This window comes from Berghia stephanieae, chromosome 7 (genome assembly GCF_034508935.2).
Source record: "Berghia stephanieae isolate SIO BIC M18660-M18661 chromosome 7, UCSD_Bste_1.3, whole genome shotgun sequence".
In the NCBI taxonomy this organism is placed as follows: domain Eukaryota; kingdom Metazoa; phylum Mollusca; class Gastropoda; order Nudibranchia; family Aeolidiidae; genus Berghia; species Berghia stephanieae.
The window spans coordinates 149,147-170,066 of NC_088366.1; the positions used below are offsets into that span (position 1 = coordinate 149,147).

The window sequence follows — 20,920 nt, forward strand, 5'->3', positions numbered from 1 at the left end:
GGCCAGAAAGCACGTCCTTCAAATATCGAACGAATAAAAATGACTCTTATCTTGGCAACAATGATCTAACCAGGAACTTCGCAAAATTCCAAGCTTGAGAATCTTTTCCAAGATGAGGATCATTTTAATTGCTAGATATTTGAAGGACGATTTTTCTGGCTAAATTCTTAAAGCACAGGTTTTTCCAAAGCATGACAGTAAAGAGGTTTATGTTACACGCACCGATGTGTATATATAGTACCAATATATTTGTAAAGGTCAGTATACTAAACTGAATATTGCGACAAAGAACACACAAGCTTTGGATTGCCAATATAGGCAACTCTTATTTCATTCAATGTAAATTTTAAATGGAACATTTCTGATAATGATGAATGGAGATTTTCTCTTGAGAAATGGCCCTGGTTATTTTAAGAAGTAGAGCTCTTACAAATAAGATAATATTATTTTTAAAAATAAAAATTGATCTTTTATATACCCCAATATCAACTAAATGAGCTCAAAACGCTTTACAAGGGGTCCCTTGTCAACAGCAACATTTAATATTTAAGACGGGGCATGACGCCTGTTAGGCGATGTTACAATTTTTTCGGACAGAGACACCCTGTTAATGGCCAGGTACTCATTTTAAATAAATTTTAAACAAATTCCCTTTATTCATCCCATAGGGGAAATTTTTCTCTAGGGTCTATTCAAAGGGAATACTGGAATAACCCAGACGTCAGCCGCAGTGCAGCACCGCAAATTGAGCTAGGGCGAGGTGACTTGCTCAAGGCCACACAGCAAAGCGGCGGGTGATCGAGCTCGGTACCTTCCGGGTATGAAGCAAAGACCGTACCGCTGAGCCATGCTGCCCCAATGAGTACTGTGAGAGAATGTGAGTAAAGAGCCTTCTCAAAGGACTCAACTATGCGCCGAGCGAGTCTCGAACCCAGGACCTTCCGATCCGAACGCGAGTGTCATAGCACTAGACCACATAGGCCCACATAAAAAGGTATTTAATCAATAGGAATAAGATATTGGGAGAACGTGACTCAGCGATATAGTCTATGCTTCGTACCTGAATGGTATCGAGTTTGACTACCCGTCTCCCTGTGTGGCCTTGATCAAGTCATCTAACCTAAGCTCAATTTGCGGCAATGCATTGCACCTGGATTATTCCAGTCTTCCCTTGGAATAGATCCTAAAGATAAATTTTCCCCTTGGGGATGAAAAACGGGAAATAATATCTGACTTGTGGATTGAATGATTAAATTCTGAACCATTCACTTGAAGTTGAATCAGGTGCCTAAGGAATTTTAACGATAATTTGTAACGAAATGCTAATGTACTGCTGTACTGTTTGTTTGTTTTTTTCTATCTGGCAGATTGTTAATATTGTAATAGGGAGTAATCGCCGACAAACCCACCCCTTTTTATTGTTGATAATGAGAACATGTTTGTTCACCAATTGTCCATATGTGGAATTGCACACATTGTTTTGTTTGGAATTAATTTCATTGGTAAAAGCTGTGAATCGTTGTTTTTGTTGTTTTTAAGAGTTTTACGGCGCTTCCAACACATTTAGGTTATATCAGCGCCAGTAAAAAGGAAGAAAATGGGATAGTAAAAAGTTATAGAATTACAATTAAAGCACCCAAGAGAAAGTAAGACGTAGGGGAACTAGGAACAAATAGGGATCAGATGTAGATTACAAGAGCATACCACCAATGTACTTAGTTTGAGATCACCTATAAGTCTCATCCAGACACAAGCACAAAATCCAACTAAGAGGAATACACTCAAATGCTTACATTATACATTCAAAATAAAAATAATAATACATAACAGAGAGATGATTTACAAGGAAAAAAATATCATCTCCCAAAACAATAACTATGCATTTGACTGTTTTCCTCCGAGCTAAGACTCCGGCAAGGGCCGGGACAAAACCAAGTAATCTCATTCCAAGACAAAGACAGAAAGCATGTTGGAAAACATTTATAAGGGGATAGAAGACACAGTATGTACCCCCCTGCCCACTATGGGAGAAAGCTGTGAATCTATTAGGATTATGAAAAGGATTGACTGATAGGTGTCTTGTCTTGTAAATGGATTGATGTTGACAACTTTGTCATTGTGAATGATGCGTGAATGTCTTATCGATTTGCTATATCATTTGTCCTTGAATATGAAATCTGGTAGAGTTTTAGCAAAATTAAATCTATGGAAACGATTAACTTCCAATTTGCATGAATGTATTTTATAACTTGGCTTTTGCTTTTATTCAAAGTTTTGGACAGTTTCTCAAACCAATCTGTGGAGTCTTACGGTTCATAACCTATATCTATATATCAGGATCAGTATTTTCTGTTGAGCCTTTCGGTGAAAAAGCCTTTTCATCCATAGCTCCACGCCTATGGAACGCACTTAGTCCTCGGACAAAGTCCTGTCAAAATTTATCATCTTTCAGGAAATGTCTGAAGACTGAGTTGTTCCGCGAGACTTATTTTTCATAAAATAGATGTTGCTTTGATTTTGTTTTTTGTATGCATGCTTATTATGTATCATGTAGTGTCGTGATTTTTAATTTTGTTGTTTTTAAACATTTTTATTTTTATTATGTAAAGCGCCGCAGAGCACGATTAACGTGGATGTTTAGGCGCTATATAAATTCATTATTTACTATTTTACTATTTAAGACGTGCGTTATTTTAAGTCGTGTAGACTTTGTGGTACTTACAGTATGCCTGTATTGTGAGTATACATTGTAAATGGTTGACAGGAGGAGAGGCAAGATGACAGGAAATAATGTATTTACAGCTTAATATTTACATCTGATAAAAATATTCTTCTTATTTCATTGTAGCAATGGGAATCTTATGAATATGATTGAATGTAAAAAGTGATTGAAAACACAAAGTTGGTCACATTTCATTTATAGACATTTAATTAATCATCACATTTAAAAGAAAAGAAGAAAAAGAAAAATCTTTACGGAAGTAAACCAAAACAAATAAAAATAAAAAGAAACGAACCATCACGAAGCCAATAGATTATTGAAAAATAGAAAACTTGGCATTCACTTACGGTGTTCAAAGGAAACAAAACAAAAAGAAATAACCATCACGGAGCCAACAAATTATTGAAAAATAGAAAACTTGATATCCAAAAACCGTGTCAAAGGAAGCAAAACAAACACAAAATCCAGAAAAAAACTATTTATATCTCAGCACAGTTACCGAATATATAACGTTGCCTCAGCATATGACCTTTCGGTTACAAGAAAGAGAAAAAATGAGTAGTTTTTTAGCCATAGGCATTAGGTAATGTATGAAATTAGATGCTAAAAGGAGTGATTCAGCAGCATTCAGTATTGAGAAAAGAGCTGACATGATAAAATAATATAAACATTAGTGCAAATACATAAATTAATCTCAATAACATATTTCAAACATTCGTATTTGTAAAAAAAAAAAAAATTAAAAAATTAACGTAGTTAAAAATTTCCAAAAACTCGTTTTTCTTGGAAATAAAATATAATTAAGTAAAATACTCACAGTTCTTGTTATTGCGACAATCTGTTCATTTATTTCCAAAACTATTGTTGTAGCATACAATATTTAGGACAAAGTTTAAACATGCAGAAAACACATTTGCTGACTATTCATGTCATGCAGTTGTCTAGTTTGCTTTGAGTTTAGTTGTAGATTTTAAAATTGCTGCCCTTAACTTTCCTTAAAGTGATCATTTAGTTGTTTGATATATTGTACTACTCGAATGCATAATAAAGATGTATATATATATATATATATATATATATATATATATATATATATATATATATATATATATATATATATATATCAATGTATATATATATATATATATATATATATATATATATATATATATATATATATATATATCAATGTATATATATATCAACTCAAATTTAATCCAAGAACTTAATAAAAAATGTGAGCTTTTTTAATATAGCGCAATGTCCACTAAACGTGCTCAAAGCGCTTTACAAAGGGTCCCTGACCAACAGCAATATGTAACACGTAGAACAAGACAAGACACCTGTTAGGCATATTATATTTTTTTTTCCGACAGAGACAACGCTGTTAATGGCCAGGTACTCATTTTACACCTGAGTATGATGAGAGAATGTGATTAAAAAGCCTTTTCCAAGGACTCAACTATATGTCGAGTGAGGCTCGAAAAACTCAAGACCTTCCGATCAGAAAGCGAGTGTCATACCACTAGGCCACATGGCCGCACGTACACAAAAGGGGAACAACAAGGGTTAAAAGACAAAACAATTCATCAAGAGAATAAAAACCACAATGTTTGGGGATGAGAGTTAAACTCTCTTTTTCAGCTCACAACCCTGGACAATGGCTGGATTATATTTTTACAAGAGAGATATTGTTCCATAATCGTATGAACATTTGCGTAATAACAAGAAATAAAGTGAGTTGGAAAGTGCCAGAAGACAACAGAGAAGAAAAACGTCGCGGCGGCGATGGGGGCTCGAACCCGTGACCTTACTTGTACGACAACTCCGCCTGACCGGGGAGATCGTGACTCTACCGTTTGAGCGAGCTATCCACGAGGTCACGGGTTTGAGTCCCCATTGCCACAGTGACGTTTTATTCTCTGTTGTCTTCTGGCACTTTCCTACTCACTTCATTTCTTGTTATTATCAACATAAGTGCCAGCTCCACTCACTTTTCTAATATGTGACCCATCGTCTCAAAACGGCATTATGTCGGAACGAACCAGATGCTTAAAAGCCGAAGTAAATGTTAAACTGGTAAAAAATGAAAATTGTTGGCATTAGCACCTTAAAATATGGGATCCATTCTCTTCAATACAACATACAAACTCAACACAAGTCTGACATTTCTGGCTATAAATTTAATTTTCAACATCTTAACCAACCCGACTTAATACCTTTTTGAGGCGGAGGGTCACATATTTGTATACAACTCTAATAAATGGAAAAAAAACATATTTTTACAAGATAGATATTGTTCCATAATCGTGTTAACATTTGTATCCAATTTCATCTCAAACATTGGCGTTGGCTGCTTTTATGTTAGGGCCGATTTTTCTCATTTTGCAATAAACCGTCACCTGCTTCGGAACCTCGGCCAGGACGTGTCTGGCCAATTCCGCAGGCGTGCTCTAAAAAGAATTAATAGAAGAAGAATAACAATATTAATAATAATAATAATAATAATAATAATAATAATAATAATAATAATAATAATAATAATAATAATAATAATAATAATAATAATAATAATAATAATAATAATAACAATAATAATAATAATAATAATAATAATAATAATAATAATAATAATAATAATAATAATAATAATAATAATAATAATAATAATAATAATAATAATAATAATAATAATAATAATAATAATAATAATAATTTATTGCATCCCAAAAAGGATATTTTTGTACAGACATGTTATAATTTACACAATAAGGTAAAAAGATAATGGAAATATGATGTATATATATATAAACAAGAAGCAGTTCCACAACCAGAGACGCGCTTTATATGAATAATTTCAACACTGTAAAATAGTTAAAACTGTCACTATAAATTGAAAATTGAAAAGATTGCAAAACAAATAAATTAATAAATAGATCAATTTTCAGCAGTACTTACTAACCAAAGAAAAAAAAATTCTTTTCATCACCTTCAGGAGAAAACTTGGTATTATATTTAATTTCAAGAAAAAACAAAGATCACAAGGGCATCATCTGCAGTGCAGTAATATATCTTGAGCAATTTGGACTAATGACATGCATTAAAGGCATCACTGCTGGTTATAATAAACGTCTTTATGCCACGGTTAGTATGCAGGAAAATTAAAGAGCGGTGGGAACAGTACTGACAATGGACGTTTTGGATACAAACCCTTCGTCAGCACAACAATAAAAAAATCACATTTTCTATAGTATTTTTACGATCCCAACCCGTTTATTTGTTTTATTGTTGTGCTGAGAAAGGGTTTGTACCCGAAACGTGCATTGTCCGTAATGTTCCCATCCGAAGACTTCCCATTATCATATTTTCTTTAGTATTTTAAAATACATTTACATTTTATCACATCCTAACATAACATATATAAAAACATATTACTTACATTTCTAAATTGTCTGAACGGCACAAATTGCACAATGTCCCTTTTGGCCGCCTCCCCATTCGGTGATCTCAGAACTCCGTCATCTCCGTCTAACTCCTCCATGTCGTCAAAGTTGGCGTTGCCGACCCCCACAATGATGAGGAACATGGGAAGTTTGGAAGCCGATACAATAGAGTGTTTGGTTTTGGACATGTCACTCAGGACTCCGTCTGTCAATATCAGCAGGATAGAGTAAGCCTTACGGAAAAAAAACCCAAAAAAGGACAATAATATAATATAATATAATATAATATAATATAATATAATATAATATAATATAATATAATATAATATAATATAATATAATATAATATAATATAATATAATATAATATATTATAATATAATACGATACAATACAATACAATATAATATAATATAATATAATATAATATAATATAATATAATATAATATAATATAATATAATATAATATAATAAAATAGAATATAATACAATACAATACAATACAATATAATATAATATAATATAGTATAATGAATTTGGAACTCGCTGTCAGCGGTGTGTCTTTTTTACGAAACCCGCCGAAACCCGCCGAAACCCGCCGAAACCCGCCGAAACCCGCCGAAACCCGATGAAACCCGACGAATCCCGACAACGTTATGGGAAGTAGGTGGCTGTGGGGAGTGAACCTAGAACTCAGGGAAGTGTGCACCATTGGGGAGTGAACCTGGGACTGGGTTTCGGCGGGTTTCGTAAAAAAGAACCAGTGCTTTTTTACGAAACCCGCCGAAACCCGCCGAAACCCGGCGAAACCCGACAATATACAGCAAAGTTATGGGAAGTAGACAACTGTGGGGAGTGAACCCGAGACTCAGGGAAGTGTACACCAGTCGGGAGTGAACCTGAGACTAAGTTTATCGGCCGGTTTCGGCGGGTTTCGTAAAAAAGATTAGTGCTTTATTACGAAACCCGCCGAAACCCGCCGAAACCCGACAATATCCGGCAAAGTTATGGGAGTTTGGCAACAGTGGGGGTGATCCTGGGAGTCAGGGAATTGCACACCAGTGGGGAGTTAACCTGGGACTGTGTAAAAAGGATATCAGTGGGAAATAAACCTGGGACTAAAGGGACATGGATACCATTGAAAGTTGAAGCCGGATATGGGAATTGAGTACCAGAGGAGAATGAACCTGACACTATAGAAGGTGGGCGCCAGTGGGGAGTGAACCTGGGATTCAGGAATTGCACACCAGTGGGGACTTAACCTGGGACTGTGTAAAAAGGATATCAGTGGGAAATAAACCTGGGACTAAAGGGAGATGAATACCATTGAAAGTTGAAGCCGGATATGAGAGTTTGGTACCAGAGGAGAATGAACCTGACACTATAGGAGGTGGGCGCCAGTGGGGAGTGAACCTGGGACTATGTAAAAAGGATATCAGTGGGAAATAAACCTGGGACTAAAGGGAGATGAATACCATTGAAAGTTGAAGCTGGATATGAGAGTTTGGTACCAGAGGAGAATGAACCTGACACTATAGGAGGTGGGCGCCAGTGGGGAGTGAACCTGGGACTATGTAAAAAGGATATGAGTGGGAAATAAACCTGGGACTAAAGGGAGAAGGATACCATTGAAAGTTGAAGCCGGATATGGGAGTTGAGTACCAGAGGAGAATGAACCTGACACTATAGGAGATGGGCGCCAGTGTGGAGTGAACCTGGGACTCAGGGAAGTGCACACCAATTTGGAGTTAACCTGGGACTGTGGGAGATGGATAACTGTGGGTATCCGAGCCGAACTATAGGAGTTGGCTACCAGAGGAGAATAAACCTGACACTATAAAAGGTGGGCGCCAGTGGGGAGTGAACCTGGGAGTCAGGGAATTGCACACCAGTGGGGATTTAACCTGGGAATATGTAAAAAGGATATCAGTGGAAAATAAACCTGGTACTAAAGGGAGATGGATACCATTAAAATTTGAAGCTTGGTATGAGAGTTTGGTACCAGAGGAGAATGAACCTGACACTAAAGGAGGTGGGCGCCAGTGGGGAGTGAACCTGGGACTATGTAAAAAGGATATGAGTGGGAAATAAACCTGGGACTAAAGGGAGATGAATACCATTTAAAGTTGAAGCCGGATATGAGAGTTTGGTACCAGAGGAGAATGAACCTGACACTATAGGAGGTGGGCGCCAGTGGGGAGTGAACCTGGGACTATGTAAAAAGGATATCAGTGGGAAATAAACCTGGGACTAAAGGGAGATGAATACCATTGAAAGTTGAAGCTGGATATGAGAGTTTGGTACCAGAGGAGAATGAACCTGACACTATAGGAGGTGGGCGCCAGTGGGGAGTGAACCTGGGACTATGTAAAAAGGATATGAGTGGGAAATAAACCTGGGACTAAAGGGAGAAGGATACCATTGAAAGTTGAAGCCGGATATGGGAGTTGAGTACCAGAGGAGAATGAACCTGACACTATAGGAGATGGGCGCCAGTGTGGAGTGAACCTGGACTCAGGGAAGTGCACACCAATTTGGAGTTAACCTGGGACTGTGGGAGATGGATAACTGTGGGTATCCGAGCCGAACTATAGGAGTTGGCTACCAGAGGAGAATAAACCTGACACTATAAAAGGTGGGCGCCAGTGGGGAGTGAACCTGGGAGTCAGGGAATTGCACACCAGTGGGAAGTTAACCTGTGAATATCTAAAAAAGAATATCCGTGGGAAATAAATCCGGCTTCAACTCCCAATGGTATCCATCTCCCTTTAGTCCCAGATTTATTTCCTACTGATATCCTTTATACATATTCCCAGGTTAACTCCCCACTGGTGTGCAATTCCCTGAGTCCCAGGTTCACTCCCCACTGGCGCCCACCCCTTTTGTGTCAGGTTCATTCTCCTCTGGTACCAAGCTTTCATATCCGGCTTCAACTTTCAATGGTATCCATCTCCCTTTAGTCCGAGGTTTATTTCCCACTGATATCCTGTTTACATAGTCCCAGGTTCACTCCCCACTGGCGCCCACCTCCTATAGTGTCAGGTTCATTCTCCTCTGGTACCAAACTCTCATATCCGGCTTCAACTTTCAATGGTATTCATCTCCCTTTAGTCCCAGGTTTATTTCCCACTGATATCCTTTTTACATAGTCCCAGGTTCACTCCCCACTGGCGCCCACCTCCTATAGTGTCAGGTTCATTCTCCTCTGGTACCAAACTCTCATATCCGGCTTCAACTTTCAATGGTATTCATCTCCCTTTAGTCCCAGGTTTATTTCCCACTCATATCCTTTTTACATAGTCCCAGGTTCACTCCCCACTGGCGCCCACCTCCTATAGTGTCAGGTTTCTCTCTCCTCTGGTACCCAACTACCATATCCGGCTTCAACTTTCAATGGTATTCATCTCCCTTTAGTCCCAGGTTTATTTCCCACTGATATCCTTTTTACATAGTCCCAGGTTCACTCACCACTGGCGCCCACCTCCTATAGTGTCAGGTTCATTCTCCTCTGGTACCAAACTCTCATATCCGGCTTCAACTTTCAATGGTATTCATCTCCCTTTAGTCCCAGGTTTATTTCCCACTGATATCCTTTTTACATAGTCCCAGGTTCACTCCCCACTGGCGCCCACCTCCTATAGTGTCAGGTTCATTCTCCTCTGGTACCAAACTCTCATATCCGGCTTCAACTTTCAATGGTATTCATCTCCCTTTAGTCCCAGGTTTATTTCCCACTGATATCCTGTTTACATAGTCCCAGGTTCACTCCCCACTGGCGCCCACACCCTTTTTTGTCAGGTTCATTCTCCTCTGGTACCAAGCTCTCATATCCGGCTTCAACTTTCAATGGTATTCATCTCCCTTTAGTCCCAGGTTTATTTCCCACTGATATCCTTTTTACATAGTCCCAGGTTCACTCCCCACTGGCGCCCACCTCCTTTAGTGTCAGGTTCATTCTCCTCTGGTACCAAACTCTCATACCAAGCTTCAAATTTTAATGTTATCCATCTCCCTTTAGTACCAGGTTTATTTTCCACTGATATCCTTTTTACATATTCCCAGGTTAAATCCCCACTGGTGTGCAATTCCCTGAATCCCAGGTTCACTCCCCACTGGCGCCCACCTTCTATAGTGTCAGGTTCATTCTCCTCTGGCACTCAACTCCTATAGTTCGGCTCGGATACCCACAGTTATCCATCTCCCACAGTCCAAGGTTAACTCCCAATTGGTGTGCACTTCCCTGAGTCCCAGGTTCACTCCACACTGGCGCCCATCTCCTATAGTGTCGGGTTCATTCTCCTCTGGTACTCAACTCCCATATCCGGCTTCAACTTTCAATGGTATCCATCTCCCTTTAGTCCCAGGTTTATTTCCCACTGATATCCTTTTTACACAGTCCCAGGTTAAGTCCCCACTGGTGTGCAATTCCCTGAATCCCAGGTTCACTCCCCACTGGCGCCCACCTTCTATAGTGTCAGGTTCATTCTCCTCTGGTACTCAATTCCCATATCCGGCTTCAACTTTCAATGGTATCCATGTCCCTTTAGTCCCAGGTTTATTTCCCACTGATATCCTTTTTACACAGTCCCAGGTTAACTCCCCACTGGTGTGCAATTCCCTGACTCCCAGGATCACCCCCCACTGTTGCCAAACTCCCATAACTTTGCCGGATATTGTCGGGTTTCGGCGGGTTTCGGCGGGTTTCGTAATAAAGCACTAATTCTTTTTTACGAAACCCGCCGAAACCGGCCGATAAACTTAGTCTCAGGTTCACTCCCGACTGGTGTACACTTCCCTGAGTCTCGGGTTCACTCCCCACAGTTGTCTACTTCCCATAACTTTGCTGTATATTGTCGGGTTTCGCCGGGTTTCGGCGGGTTTCGGCGGGTTTCGTAAAAAAGCACTGGTTCTTTTTTACGAAACCCGCCGAAACCCAGTCCCAGGTTCACTCCCCAATGGTGCACACTTCCCTGAGTTCTAGGTTCACTCCCCACAGCCACCTACTTCCCATAACTTTGTCGGGATTCGTCGGGTTTCATCGGGTTTCGGCGGGTTTCGGCGGGTTTCGGCGGGTTTCGGCGGGTTTCGGCGGGTTTCGGCGGGTTTCGTAAAAAAGACACACCCGCTGTCAGTAAAAAAAAAATTGAGCTTTTATATAGCGCAATATCCACTAAATGTGCTCAAAGCGCTTTACAAGGGGTCCCTGGTCAACAGCAACATTTAATATGCAGGACGGGACATGATGCCTGTCAGGCGATATTACAATTTTTCGGACAAAGACGCTGTTAACGGCCAGGTACTCATTTTACACCTGAGTACAGTGAGACAATGTGAGCAAAGAGCCTTTTCCAAGGACTCAACTATGCGCCGAGCGAAGCTCGAACCCAGGACCTTCCGATCCGAAAGCGAGTGTTATACCACTAGACCACATAGCCTCACAGTAAGGCTCTCGGGCAGCGTAGAAAATTTTAAGAAAAATCTAAAGACTCATCTTTTCCAGAAATTGTTGTGCCAGGCATTTTCATATTGATGAGTAAATAATACGTTTTATTCTTTGATTCCATTTTGTTGAATGTCAATTTCATTTTGTAAAACTTGCATAGTTAGTGTGTGCGACTGTTGTGTGTGTCTGTTTGGCTCGGTACGAGTGTGTTTATGGTTTGATAAGTATATTGTAAAGCGCTTTGAGACTTCGGCGTTTTTAGCGTTATAAAAGAACACTTTATTATTATTATTATTATTACTATTATTATTATTATTATTATTATTATTATTATTATTATTATTATTATTATTATTATTATTATCATCATCATCATCATCATCATCATCATCATCATCATCATCATCATCATTATTATTATTATTATTATTATTATTATTATTATTATTATTATTATTATTATTATTATTATTATTATTATTATTATTATTATTATTATTATTATTATTATTATTATGAATTTATATAGTGCCTAGTTCCAATTAAGAATTGCTCACTAGCGCTTTACATCAGCACAACATGTATCAAAAACACAAATATAGAACTGACATGTTAAAAACCACATAAATTCGATGATAAAATAATATATAATAACAATAAAATACATACTAAAAAAGTGAGTGTCATACCACAAGACCACATAACCGCATATTATTTATCTTAAGTAGGGGATAAGTTACAGAAGTTTGTTTGTTTTTTTTGGTTTTAAGGGTTTTACGGCGCTTGCAATAGATTAAGGTTATATCAGCGCCAGCAAAAAGGAAGAAAATGGGATAGTAAAAAGTTCTAGAATTACAATTAAAGCACAAAAGAAAAGGTGAGACAAAGGGGAATTGGTTCAAATAGGGAACAGATGTAGATTCCAAGAGCACACCATCAAAGTACTTAAGTTTGAGATCACTAAAAGTCTCATCAAGACACACAAACACAGGTCCTCACTAAGAGGAATTGGATTCAATAGTCTGATGTCACGCCGCCCGGCAACGGCGGCCATCTTGGTTCTAAACAAAGAAAATCATTACTTTTTATTCTTTATGCTGGCTAGAAATTTTCATATGCCTTGTGATCAGAATGTGTAAAAGTCAAAATATGATCAAATTTATGTTTTTTTTTCTCTCTGGATACGCTTTTATGCTCGCTGGAAAAATATTTCATACGGGTGTCCGCCATTGTCGCAATAGTTTAGAGCCAGTGTTACTAAGTTACCATGCGTCATTAGGAAGGAAGTGACGTTACGACTGTTGAAGAGTATACACTCAAATGTTTTACAAATCATACATAATATAAAGAAACAGAAATTTGGATGACAAGAAATGAAGTGAGTAGGGAAGTGGCAGTGGCAATGGGGGTTTAAACCCCCAACCTTCTGGTAAACAACTCTGCCTGGGAGCCTCCATTGCCGCTGCAAAATTTCAATTCTCTGTTGTCTTCTGGCACTTTTCTACTCACTTCAGTTCTTGTTGTTATTGACATAAGTGCCTGCTCCACTCACTTTTCAGAAATTTGGATGGCAGTGTCAGCTACGTATAAATAATAATTATTTTTGTCTTATATCACAGCCAATTACTTTGATCAAAGCATTTTGTTTTTGAGATGATTTTCTTCCAACACATGACAATGTACAGAAATAGATGAGAGGGAAGAGAAATAAACAGAGAATGATATTGTGAAATCCTGCTTTAAGCCAACACAGCTGTGCCAGACTTGAAGCAAGGTTGGCTTGATCCATTGTCAATGGAACACACTTAGATAACCAAAAATTTGGAACGACCAAAAATTATTGACTTATCCATTATAAATGGAACACACTTTTAGATAACCAAAAATTTGGGACCACCAAAAATTATTGACTTATCCATTATAAATGGAACACACTTAGATAACCAAAAATTTGGGACCACCAAAAATTATTGACTTATCCATTATAAATGGAACACACTTAGATAACCAAAAATTTGGGACCACCAAAAATTATTGACTTATCCATTATAAATGGATGACACTTAGATAACCAAAAATTTGGGACCACCAAAAATTAGTGACTTATCCATTATAAATGGAAAACACTTAGATTTAAAAAAAACCAGAAAATTGAGGACCAACAAGAAGTGTTGACTTAAAGCAGAAGTTGGCTTTAAGAGTGTTGGATTTTTGCAGATTTCCCTGTATACAGAAATAGATAAGAGGGAAGAGAATTAAGCGGAGAAAGATAAACTAAAATATTTTTGGGTGAGGTGGAGATAATAATAGAAATAATGAAAAAAGAAGTAATACAGTTGAATTCACAAAAATTCATAACTCTTAATGTCAATTTCTGCTTGTAGTCAACACCTCTTGTTAATCCCAAATTTTCTGTTCTTTATCTGTGCTCCTTTGATAATGGATAAAGTCAGCCTAGCTTTAACTTTGATGATAAAGCCATTCAATCTTTCTCGTGCGGCTATGTGGTCTTGTGGTACGACACACACTTTCGGATCGGAAGGTCTTTGGTTTGAGCCTCACTCGGCACATAGTTGAGTCCTTGGAAAAGGCTCTTTACTCACATTCTCTCACCGTACTGTAAATTGAGTACCTGGTCATTAACAGCGATGTCTCTGTTGGATAAACAAAATTGTATTATCGCCGAACAGGCGTCATGTCTAGTTCTTTATGTTACCTGTTGCTGTTAGTCAGGGACCCTTTGTAAAGCGCTTTGATCACGTTTAGTGGATATTGCGTTATATAAAAGCTCAAATTAAATTTCGGCCTCCAGGTTTGTACAGTGCACACACACACACACACACACACACACACACACACACAAACACCCAAACACACACTCATATATGCACCTGGTCCACTCCCACAACCAAAAAAAAAACCCCCAAAAGACTCACATGGGTCCCTTTCTGCATTTCCTCCTGTTGTGCAGCCCTTGCAAATTCAGCGACATGTTCAATGATAGGCGATGCATTTGTTGGTCCATACAGCGAAACTTGTTGGATACAGTTATAATATGCCTGGAGGACACCATCAATTCCTGGAGGAAAGAAAAAAGAAAAGAAAAGAGCCAAATCAAAATGATGATTTTAAAAAAAATGAACCAAGCAAATGTTACAGTGAATGACATAATCAGTCGGATGGTGAAAAGGTTTGAACTGAGGTACTGCCAAGTTTAGTTAGAAGGACAATTTTAAAAATCAAAATTGAGTTCTTGTCATAAATGATTAAATCAACAGTTTTTGTACATCTTTAGGAAATATCAAAGCTTACTTTTACTTCTGAATATTTTTTACAGCTCGTCAAGTTGAAAAAGTATGAAATTTGAGAAAAGTTGCTGGATACCTTTCCTATTTTTCTGACCATGACTTCATGAAAAATCACCCGATCTACTTCAAATAAAGATTAACATGCTCTGGTGAGCATATTCTTTCATAAAATGCAAAAAATGCAAATCCAAAATTTTCCTCTTCCGACTGATTATGTTGAGAATGGGGGGTCTGCCTGAAGACTTGGATCATGAAAATGCTAACAAGAGTGAAAATGGAGAGGCTTCGGATGGGAACAATTCAGACAATGGATGTTCGGGTAGACACCCTTCGTCAGCACAACAATGTTGTACCCGAAACGTCCATTGTCTGTATTGCTCCCATCCAAAGCCTCTCCATTTTCACTCTTCCGACTGATTACGGCATGCTCTGACACAAATGTATTATTTTAGATAATTATCAGGCCTGCTTTCTACCATGAAAATTAAGAACTAGAGCTAGAAATAAGATGACAAGGGCTAAAACAGGAGATCCTAAAGCACAATACTGGTATGACCTCAAAATAGATTTAGAGCTCTGTCTGTTCCTGGCTTTCATTTGCTAGTCAAATAATTAAAATCCTTGGACATGCAAGGGTCATTTTCATACATTAAAATGAAGCTTACATTCAACTTCACGTTATAATTTATTCCTTCGAGCTTTGAGCAGCAACATTTACACTACATATGAACAATCCAATTAAAAAAACTAAAAATTTTCCAAAATGCTAAATCGGTTATTGGAACTGTTGGCCCCACTGACAACATATATCAGAGAATCGATAATTACCAGCACAATAAGGGTTCTGTGGGTTAAAGTTGACTGCAAACTGATGAGAAACTTGCCCTGAGGGTGGCAGTCTGGCCCCAAAGCCAAGAACTGGAAACAATTTGTCCCTGGTAATGTTAAATAATAATAATAATAATAATAATAATAATAATAATAATAATAATAATAATAATAATAATAATAATAATAATAATAATAATAATAATAATAATAATAATAATAATAATAATAATTTAAAAATTGAAATGGACATTTTTAAAAACTCTTTAAAAGCAAATTAAAAGGTAGCTGAATTTTTATAACAACAATGAATATTTGCAGCTGTGTCCTGGCCATCTTTGACCGCTTTAAGCCTTGAAGTTGACAAAAATTTGCGATTTTGGTGCACGTCGCATTATGGTATGCGTTATTGTTCGAATAGTTGGACCAGACCCATATTTTTGCTATATTATGTTGGACCATAAGTTATTTATTGAGATACAAATCATCATTGACCAAAAATGAAACATTAAAGTCATGGAAAAATATATTGAAAAAATGTGTTGTTTTTTTCTGAACAGCACGGGAGCCATATTCAAGGGCAGATAAGTCCAAAAGTCGATAAATATTTTCATTTTCCTTCAAATAATTGTAATCTATGCTAAAAGTTGTACAGGATTACCAAATTTGAGAGAGTTAGCTTGATTTCTAAAATAGTTATAGCCTCTCAAAAATGGACCCACGAGCAAATTTGATTTTGACACGTTTTGAGACAAAATTTCAAAAAATTGTAAAAAATTCAAATATCCATATTCTGAACTGAAATTTGATTTTCTTCATGTCTTATAAATATTTTCAATTGAGCCTAGTTTTAGGAAAATCAAAAGGGGTGTGGTTCCCAATTTCCGAAAATTTGGTCCATTTGACATGGAATGGCCCAATAGCTATCCACTGCTGGGTGGACAGGGGGATCAGAAAAAAAAACAATCTTCGATTGCACTCGAGATCAATCTCAGTCCCTTTGTATGTGAAGCGAGTGCTTCACCAACTGAGCTATCAGGACCCCCCCCCCCCCCAATCCACACTATAGACACTGGACTAAACTCCAGCCAGCTCCATGGGCCTCATTCATGGCTTCGAAAGACATGTAGCCCACATCAGTGGGGACTCTCCACCTGTCCAACATGTACCCGATGTCGGCAAGAACCCGAAACGGCAGAGCATCTGGTCGAACGGTGTGTTGTGAAGATTCTACCTGGCAGGTTTGCGACGGTGCAGGAATGCGGACCGGACTTTGCTGATTGGGTCGATCATCATAACATAGTAGTGTGAGAACCATAAGAGGCTGTTGTTACCCTTAGACAGCTGAACTTACGAATCGTAATCCTGACACACATCTCCAACAGCTCTAATGGCAGCCATACATTCGTTAGGTTGATGTAGTGGAGAGACGAGGGTTGAGCTGGGTTTCCATTGGACGCTGTAAAGTCTATGGCGACCTATTTTTTTTTAAAAAAGAAAAAAAGTCAAGTTATGAATTAATTAATAATTGAGCTTTATATAGCGCAATATCCACTAAACGTGCTCAAAGCGCTTTACAAGGGGTCCCTAGCCAACAGCAACACTTAATATTTGGGACAGGACATGACGCCCTTCAAGGTGATATTACAATTTTTTTCTGACAGAGACCCAAGGCTGATAATGGCCAGGTACTCATCTTATACCTAAGTACGGTGAGAGAATGTGAGTAAAGAGCCTTTTACAAGGACTCAACTATGCGTAGAGCGGGTCTCGAACCCGGGACCTTCCGATCTGAAAGCGAGTGTCATACCACAAGACCACATAGACGCACAATGATTTAAAAGCGACTATGTGGTCTAGTAGTAAGACACTTGACTTCGGAAGGTCCTGGGTTCAAGTCTGCTCTGAGTGATGCATCGTTGAGTCCTTGGAAAAGTCTCATTAATCACATTCTCTCCCTGTACTAAAGTATAAAATGATTACATGGCCATAAACATTGTTGTCAAAATCCTTAAAACATTGTTAAAATATATCGCCCAACAGGCGTCATATTTTTGTCATATTGGGACCCCTTGTAAATTGCTTTAAGCATCTTTTCTATTGAATATTGCAATAAATAAAAGATCAAGTTTAATTTAACACCAAAGCATATTATAGTAGAACTTTTAATTAATTCCCTTGTATTATCCAAACTGGAAATTGTAACTACCCCTGGATAAATTTAGCTAAAGATAAAATGAGTAAACTTCAGGTTGCACAAATGACGCAGCCAGACTCATTGTACGCAATAACCAAAAATACCCATCAGCAACTCTCCTTTTCCCTAAGTTACATTGGCTTCCTGTGGAGAAAAGAGTTGCCTATTAGATTTATTGTACCGTTGTCTACAAATCATTGAGCACTAACAGTCTCTACTATATTAAAGACCTTCTAAACATCTAAGTCCCCAATAGAAACTGAGGTCAAGCAATAACCAATCAATCCTGGTCAAACCTAAGACCTTGCGTAAAGTAGGTGAACAATTTTTCAGTTTTCAGCACCCCATTTTTGGAACTCTCTCCCATCACATGTGAGATGCTCGGATTCAAATCCCGCTTAAAGTTATATCTATTTATGTCATAAGTTGCAATACTATTATTAATATTACATTTATTGTTATTATTATTATTATTATTATTATTATTATTATTATTATTATTATTATTATTATTATTATTATTATTATTATTATTATTATTATTATTATTATTATTATTATTATTATTATTATTATTATTATTATTATTATTATTATTATTATTATTATTATTATTATTATTATTATTATTATTATTATTATTATTATTATTATTATTATTATTATTGAGGACATTGAAACTCACAGTGAAATTAATCTGTGTTCCTCCTGTGATGAAATCCAAAAATGAATAGACTTTGTTCATCTGCAGACAAATCAGAGATCATATTAGGCTTTTAACATTGCATTCTGCTTCCATTTCGAAATAATGTGGCTATGTGGTCATGTGGTATGACAATCGCTTTCAGATCCGAAGGTCCTGGGTTCGAGCCTCGCTAGGTGCATAGTTGAATCCTTGAAAAAGGCTCTTTACTCACATTCTCTCAGGTGTAAAATGAGTACCTGGCCGTGAACAGCGTTGTTTCTGTCCGAAAAAATTGTAATATTGCCTTACAGGCGTCAAGTCTCACCCTACACCTTGAGTGTTGCTGTTGACCAGGGACCGCTTGTAAAGCGCTTTGAGCACATTTAGTGGATATTGCTCTATATAAAAGCTATATTAAAATAATAATGAATTTTTAAACATCGATACGTTTCTGTTGAAAATGCAAACATGACAAGGAAGTAAGTGAAGAAGATGATTCTGAGATAATATCAAAGGCAACAATAATCAAAATCAAAATGAAAATAAAGGGCTATTCACATTTTGAAATGAAAAGTGAAATATTTAATTCCATCTTAACTCACTCAACCCTAACTCTAACACCGACTATATCTGTAGTATAACAAGGGTTACTTTTACCCCTTGACTATCTATTACATTTATCTGAGACAAATTAAAGGCGTACTATCAAAGCCAATGTTTTTAATTTTTGAATAAAACTTATCTTGGCACATGCTTAGTTTTAATACATTTTTTTCCAATTTTGAAAAGTAGCAAAAATCTCTAGGATTGAGTGAGTTAATCAGCTGTCATGTCATTAATTAACCCATTGTACATCTATATTCTCAAAATGAATAAATAATAATAACAACAACAACAATAAAAATAATAATAATAATAATAATAATAATAATAATAATAATAATAATAATAATAATAATAATAATAATAATAATAATAATAATAATAATAATAATATTAACAATAATAATAAAAATAATAATAATAATAATAATAATAATAATAATAATAATAATAATAAATATAATAATAATAATAATAATAATAATAAATAATATTAACAATAATAATAATAATAATAATAATAATAATAATAATAATAATAATAATAATAATAATAATAATAATAATAATAATAATAATAATAATAATAATAATAATGATAATAATCACAACAACAACAATACTAATAATCTCTGTTATATAACTTGAGACTTAAAATTAAAAAAAAATAATCCTTTTTCAAATTTTTCGACTTATATTTAACAAGTCTGTATCAAATAAAATTAATCGGATATCAATTTGATTTAAGCTGAAAAGCTGAAAATCAAACAATGAAAAAATGGGGGGCATTAAGAAAGACACATATATGATAGTATTCTTAAAGATAACATAAGATTGTTTTTCATAAAAACATTATGAACATCTATGAGAGATAAAATTTCAATAACAAAAAAAATTCTCTTTAACATCTAAATAAGCAAAACAAAACAAAAAGAATAAAATAAAATTTTAAAAATTATAAATGCAAATCAAGTGTTTGAAAGTTTTGAATAAATTCTCGATCCATTTTCCCATTACTGAAATGTCCTATAACGTCATGTAAAATGCCATGTAACGAGCTGCATTCGCCATTTTGCCATTGTAATTGATATATTGCCCAAATTAAATAGGTCCATGGAGTTCTCTTACGCGGTCGAAAAAATGTATTGTCTATTAAGACTACAGAAATTGTGTTCAAATTTTATTCAACTCTTGAGAGTTGATTGACGAGTAATTATTTGGGCTCATTGTTGTAATGGAAATCTTAAAAAGGAACGCAAAATATTGTCCATTACAATAATGTTAAACAAGGCCCATAACTGCATTCGGATATTAGACTTGAATATATGTACACATCGACTTATCACGTTCATTTAATGGACAGCTATGCTGTTTTTATATATATATATATATATATATATATATATATATATATATATATATATATATATATATATATAAACCAAAAACCTCAAATAATAATGCTCCACTTTAAGATAAAAGGAGTTATTTATTCGTAAGATATTCAACTTTATTCTTGTTCAGGAAGTCCTGAAGGTAGCAAATGCTTGATACAATATTGTAAAAGTTGAACGGAATTGACTTGAAGTCCTGGGATACGACATCATTTGTAACAGTCGGCTTGCTAAGCCGTCACGGATGTACATGCACATACACCAACATACACACATAAACACACACACACATAAACG

At 36.3% G+C, this 20,920-nt stretch overlaps 1 protein-coding gene across 1 annotated transcript; it reads right to left on the minus strand.

Moving 5' to 3' along the window:
* Positions 1-3,937: 3,937 nt before the first annotated feature.
* On the minus strand, positions 3,938-20,300 carry LOC144976144 (copine-2-like). The gene is given in 8 exon segments (XM_078920326.1): positions 3,938-5,175; positions 6,162-6,398; positions 14,545-14,687; positions 15,745-15,851; positions 17,099-17,162; positions 17,165-17,222; positions 18,627-18,686; positions 20,277-20,300. Coding segments are annotated over 8 exon segments (810 nt in total). The 3' UTR covers positions 3,938-5,058.
* Between the last annotated feature and the right edge of the window lie 620 nt (positions 20,301-20,920).